Source organism: Etheostoma spectabile, chromosome 6 (genome assembly GCF_008692095.1).
Source record: "Etheostoma spectabile isolate EspeVRDwgs_2016 chromosome 6, UIUC_Espe_1.0, whole genome shotgun sequence".
Taxonomy (NCBI): Eukaryota; Metazoa; Chordata; class Actinopteri; order Perciformes; family Percidae; genus Etheostoma; species Etheostoma spectabile.
The window spans coordinates 1,956,450-1,962,348 of NC_045738.1; the positions used below are offsets into that span (position 1 = coordinate 1,956,450).

The following is a 5,899-nucleotide window of genomic DNA, read 5'->3' on the forward strand; positions in this document are numbered from 1 at the left end:
TAATTGTCTAAACACGTGCAATTTGTGCAAAAAGATCATTCAGTTTGTTCTAATGACGCAAATTAATTTCCTTCCCAAAAAAATTTTGATTTTGATTTTAAAGAAAAAATGTAAATTATCGAATGGTGCTAGTGATTTACGTATGTTAAAACGTGTAAATGGTTCTCTTTACATTTATCCGTTACGCATCATTTATTTGGGTAAATGTTGTTACTGTACCCAATAGGCTAACGGTATTTCAATGCAAAAAACAAACAAACATGTGTTGATATTCGAATAGGCTGTAAATCATTTGAATTTTCAATGAGTGGCGTTAGTTGTATTTATTGTTTCGCTTGTATTTATTTATGCATTAGTTTGACATACCTGCGAGGTATTGTGACTGGTTCCTTTGTTGTTCGTGAGTTTCAGTTTGCTGAAGGAGATTTCTTGTCTCATCCAGTGGGCCCCTGTGTTAGGAGACTCTGGATGGATGTACACTTTGTTCCCTGAAATAAAGACATTGTCCAACATCAAACTCAATGCCTCGCCAAGTAGGCCATACCTTTTAGTATTGCACACCTCTGTTCCAAAAGGTAGACTATATTCATAAAAATAAGACTTGATTGTAACGAATAGGCTAATTGTATTCTGGCAAAAAGAAAAAAAAAAGTATTTCCATTCTAGTTATTTGCGTAGTTTAATTTTTAAGATGTTATTTCTATGGTTCCACATCGTAAGAGATGAAACGGTATAAACGTGTCAAACGTCGACCTGTTTCAGTACCTTGGCTGCTGTTGTCCGCCTTCCCACAGGTGACCCACTTGCCACCCTGAAATCTCCAGTGGTTTGGGTCCGCCAGCACCACCTCCACGAACACGCTGTAGTGCGCCGTCAGGCTCAGACCAGCTATGTTAAAACTGAGGAAGGGGAACATCCGTCTGCAAACACAAAATCAAAAATATTGGAATAGACGGCATTAATGTCAATAGCCTAAACTAGGTTTTATTGGAGGAACATGAAAATCAGATTTTCCTCAGCAAATTAAATGTAGGCCTAATTCACGGGAACTCAGCCGAGTTAAATTGTTCCCCATAAAAATCGCGATAGGCTGACTGTATCAAAGTGACATCCTCTTTATCCTCTCCTCCTGCTGTCTCACCTGCCCTGCTTGGTGATGATCATCTCGGTCTGGTGCCGGTGGAACTTGAGCCACAGCGGTCGGTTGCAGAGGTACACCTGGGCCCTGACCCCCGCGCCGGCGGTGGGGAGGGTTAAGTTGCTCAGAGCAGACCCGGAGCCGGTGTAGGGCGGGTAGATGCAGCCGGGGCTCTGCCCGAGCTGGTAAGCCGGGCTGAAGTGACTGCGGCCGGCGGTGGAGGGGGAAAACCCCGCGGGAGGCAACACGGAGCCCAAGTGGAGAGATGACGGGTACCTGCCAGCGCCGGACGGGGTGTAAACTGTCCCACTGGGGGTATACGGGATAAAAGAGCAGGGACTCGGTGTTTCTGGGCTTTGTTTAGAAACTGTCGGAGGGATGTAGTAACGGTCAGCATCCATCCCGTGCTCTGTGTACCTGCTGGCAGCGCTCGGATCGTCCCCACCGACAGCCGGAGACTTATTGCGCCTGTCCTCCGCTGCTTCCTTCGTAGAAGAGAAGGTGCTGCTCTCCCCTTCACCGCCGAGCATGACTGCTTTTCTTGTCAGGTCAATGAGATAAGTTGCTTTCTTTGATCCCAACTGAGACTGCTCTTTTCTTCGTCGCCTATACCCCTCAGGAATTCGGCCTACTGGTTTTTATGCCAGGTGTCTTCTGAGAAAAACTTCTTCCGCCAGCATCCACTGAAGTCTGAATTCAGGAGACAGGAACACAGTATGGTTAGGAGCTATAGTTTACACCTGTAGTCACTGGACTACTTGATTCATCCTCACTTGGAAGGCCCAGTACGAGTGCCAAGCTGGCGATTTGCGCGTAGACTAGGCTACTACATGAAAACACAGTGAGATGGGAAAGTGACCGTCATCATCATATCAAAGCAAAACTCCGTGGGCGTATCAGGGTGTGGCTGAGAACTCTTTCAAAACTCGAAGTTCAGGTTTTGGTAGAATCCCAGGAGGTCAAGTCTTGAATAGTATGTTGAAATGCATTGCCATCTTTTAAAAAGCAGTGACTTTACTGTAGGCCAGCTTAAAAACAATGAAGAAGGCTATGTGGCATTTAGGTGTTCTCCCTTCATTATTAGGTTTTAAAAGCATATGATAACTATTCCATACAATTCAGTGTAATCCAGTAAAAGAAGGCACCACGTCTTGTTTAGAATTCAAATTCACAAAGAGAAAAATAAACGCGATGTGATTCGGGTCAACAGCTCAGAGAGGCTGACCATGACGCAGTTTACTCACTTACTAACACACCTGGCCGGATCCGATATGAATCGGGTGACTTTGGAGGCCTAATATTGAAGGGTAATCGACTCGCGGTATGGAGCCAATTTCTTGTAAATCATATGACAAACTTAAAAATAAAGCAGAGATTTTTTTTGTGTGGGGGAGAGAGAGAGAGTACAGCTTTGTGGTGTAAAACTGAAGTGAAAGCTCGCCCACGATTCGTTTGGTGACATATTTTGAGAGAATGTAATTTAAAACAAATGTTTCAGTAAAAACAAATTGTGCTTTTTAAAAAAAAAAATATTTATAACGACTAACTAGACAACCCCACGTTAGCCGTGTCAACATTTCCATCAATACATAGCTACACAGGTATCAATGAATTTATCTTTATAAACATGTCTTTGTGGAGAGAAAAAAATAGAAATGTACAAATGTACTCACTTATACTGTACTGTACTGACTAGAAGTATTGGAGGGAATGCTGTTAATCCTATGTTATTATTCAGAGTTAATGAATTTGCATTCATTCAGTTCTGGTGCGGATCTGTGTCCCAACGGGATGCCCGACGTGAAAAAGGGAAAAAGCCAATTATTTTTCCGTTTGAAGAAACCTGTGATGTTTCTCGGATCAGACAGTCCAAAATGACAAACGACAACAAACAAATAGAAATACAAATAGGCGTAATATTTGAATAGACAAATAAAATGATTTCGTGTGGTTTGAATCCAGCTGTATATAATTCCAAAGGCTAGGTTCAATTTAAGTTGTTTTTTAGGCGAGACATGTTTTAATTTCTCATTTATAACAATGTTGAATTAACCAAATCTTTCCTCTGGTAATTGTCACAAAAACTTAAACATTGAAATTGATAGATCCCATGTAAAAAAAAATATACATCTTAAATAAATAAACTTACCAAGCGATTCACCTTCCTTTTTCCTTTTGAAAAAAAACAAGTTCAAGACGCAAGAGAAATCATTTCAGCCAAATGCAACATCAATGCGAGAAATACCGTGCGAAGCTGAGCCCATACCAGCACAGGACACCATGGTGTGTTTGGGCTGAGGAGAGAGTCAAAAGTAAAGCCAGCCATGTGGCGGAGGACTGATGAGCGTGGAGGCGCGCTCCCGCTTTCACCGCTGCTCTCTCCGCGTGGCCGTGACGCACAGACAGCAGCCTATTATCCGATTCTCCTCCGACCTCCAGGGGAGGGGCATCACTCCCAGCCAAGGTGTAGCCATAAGAGAGAGGAATCTATCCTCGCATTATTTCCATCTCATCATCCTCAAAAAAAAGTATATGACCAGAATAACATTCCCATCAGGGCCTGGAGTGTGTGTGGGGGGCTCCAAAGTGCAGAGTTTATGGTGATCTGATATTGTGCTTCATGTGACATGTGTCATTGTTGTTCCTAGAACACTCACATCTACAAATAAAAAAACTCCTCTTTTAACACAAAGAGCTAAATACATGAATGTCCAGATTTCTGAAAGGTGGTGCTGATCTGGAGCCGACTACTGGAGTATAGTCAACTTTTTCAAACTCATAGCACAACATTAACCCCGAAAAATGCATGAAATCAATCAAATTGCTGCTAATTTCAATTTCAAGGTGAGTCAGTGAGTCCGAGACTCTGGCATTGTGATACTATGCCTGCAATAACGTGTTGTTGAAAATGTGAAATGAGAACTTGGAGAGAAAATGTACAATATGACTTAAAATATAAAAATAATAAACACACAAGTCTTTCATTTTCATGTCAATAGGTGCACAGATGGAACCTATCATGGTTGAAACTTACGTGTATCAATGTCTTTGTAGTTATTAAAGACTATAGATATACAAATCAATAGGATTCTCCGTATAAATGCAAATGGGGCTGAACACTAACACACCAACACTATATCAAGAAACCTTTATGTTATAGCCTGTTACACTGACATAAAGAAACATAAAGCATTTTATTTTAAACATCGGTATGAGTAACAACTCACATACAAACTAGTGTATCTATTGACTGTTTTGACAATAAAAAGGTACAATGCTGATAATGAATGTTGCCCATATGTTGCCACAATATACACATTTTGTCACAAAAGCACAAAGAATTCACAGATCATTTTGGCTCTTAAAGGGACCGCTATCAGACAACCTTTATTCGTTGTCCTTCTTCAGATCAAAGGACACCAAATTCAGACCTTAAATGATGCTGCATTACTGTGTCAATGGGGCCCCTTTTAACAGCTTTCACAGACCAAGCTCTTCTCTCAAAACCAGACGATGCTCAGCTGCTGCGTACTTTGAGAGGAGTTTACATGACAATGACAGTGAGAGGATTAATGAAGCAGGTCGCCACCTCTGAAATAAACACATTGCACATCAGACAAGACAAATCAACCTTTGGGTAAACTATTAGAACAGCAAACAGCAAAGCTAATGGGCCTCTGCTGATTGCACTGATAAAGTGATTGAGGTGTCTGATTATTTCAGGAAGTCATGAATATAGAGTAAGTAGTCAAAGATCTCGGTGTGCACATGAGGTTTTAGTGGTCCTAACTTTACTTTGAACTAGAAGTATTTTTCTCCGGCTTGCCTGTTTCCCCCTTTGATTTACTTATGTTTGTGCTGTTGTTCTTGTGGAAGTGACTAATGTTTACTCTCAAGTATCAATTTGAATGTGATTGAAATTCAAGCACATTAAATTCTCTCTCTCTCTCTCCCTCTAGCTTTCTTTCTCTTTACTTAGCAAACTACCCATTTGACACACAAACACTTACAGTCACGTGCACTGATGGTAAAACCAGTGAGTCAGAAGTGAGAACACGTGGAGTGTTCAAAGTTTCTATATAAGCTTGTGTTTGTCCCGGTAGTACAGGGGTTCACACACTCACTGACACATATCACATGTAAACGTTTTCTGAATTCACCCTCCTTGAGAAATATCTTAGTGTTCCCCCTTCACGTAAAAATGTGTTTTGTGTATTGGGGCTTCACTTGGATGGTTGAGTTGCACTGTGCAGAATGATGTGTGCAGTTTGACACTGGAAGCTTGTCATTACATGCATCTGCTGAAAGGGGAAAATTACTCTGTGCTCACCTTAAATCTGAATTAAACACTTAAAACTGCATGCACATACACCCTGTTCAGACCTGGCATTAACATGCCTCTGATCTGATCATAAGTGGACAGCTCTAAGAATGTCAGTTCACACCCGGCATTAGAATACCTCTCCACATGCGTCTTGATTGACCACTTGTGATTGCATCTCATTTCCCTCGAAAGAAATCCCAACAAAACAGACTGGGTCTTTTCCTTGCCGTATTCCAGGCAAACTAAATCTTAGATGTTTGACACACTTGTAATATATCTCTGTGGGCTTTTTAAAAGATTTCAGAAGTTGTAAACAAAACCAGCTTACATGATTTGAGAAGGCCGTGCTGCTTCCGCTTAGGCAGAGGACTTCAGCTGAGCCCTTCAATGTGGCCCAGGACACATTCACATACACACTTAAAAGAATGTGGCCAGAC

The 5,899-nt window shown here is 41.5% G+C and overlaps 1 protein-coding gene across 4 annotated transcripts in view; it reads right to left on the reverse strand.

Moving 5' to 3' along the window:
- The window catches only part of LOC116691697 (eomesodermin), a 6,158-nt gene extending 2,627 nt beyond the window's left edge, over positions 1-3,531 (reverse strand). For 2 of the 4 annotated variants that reach the window (XM_032519535.1, XM_032519533.1), the window contains exons 1-3: positions 1,142-1,945; positions 766-920; positions 367-488 (exon numbers count right to left, since the gene is read on the reverse strand). In XM_032519535.1, the coding sequence (XP_032375426.1) occupies positions 367-488; positions 766-920; positions 1,142-1,668 (804 nt within the window). In that variant the 5' untranslated portion in view covers positions 1,669-1,945. Of the gene's footprint in view, positions 1-366; positions 489-765; positions 921-1,141; positions 1,946-3,287 lie in introns of those variants that run through there. The other 2 variants (XM_032519534.1, XM_032519536.1) reach the window with 2 other exon arrangements.
- Between the last annotated feature and the right edge of the window lie 2,368 nt (positions 3,532-5,899).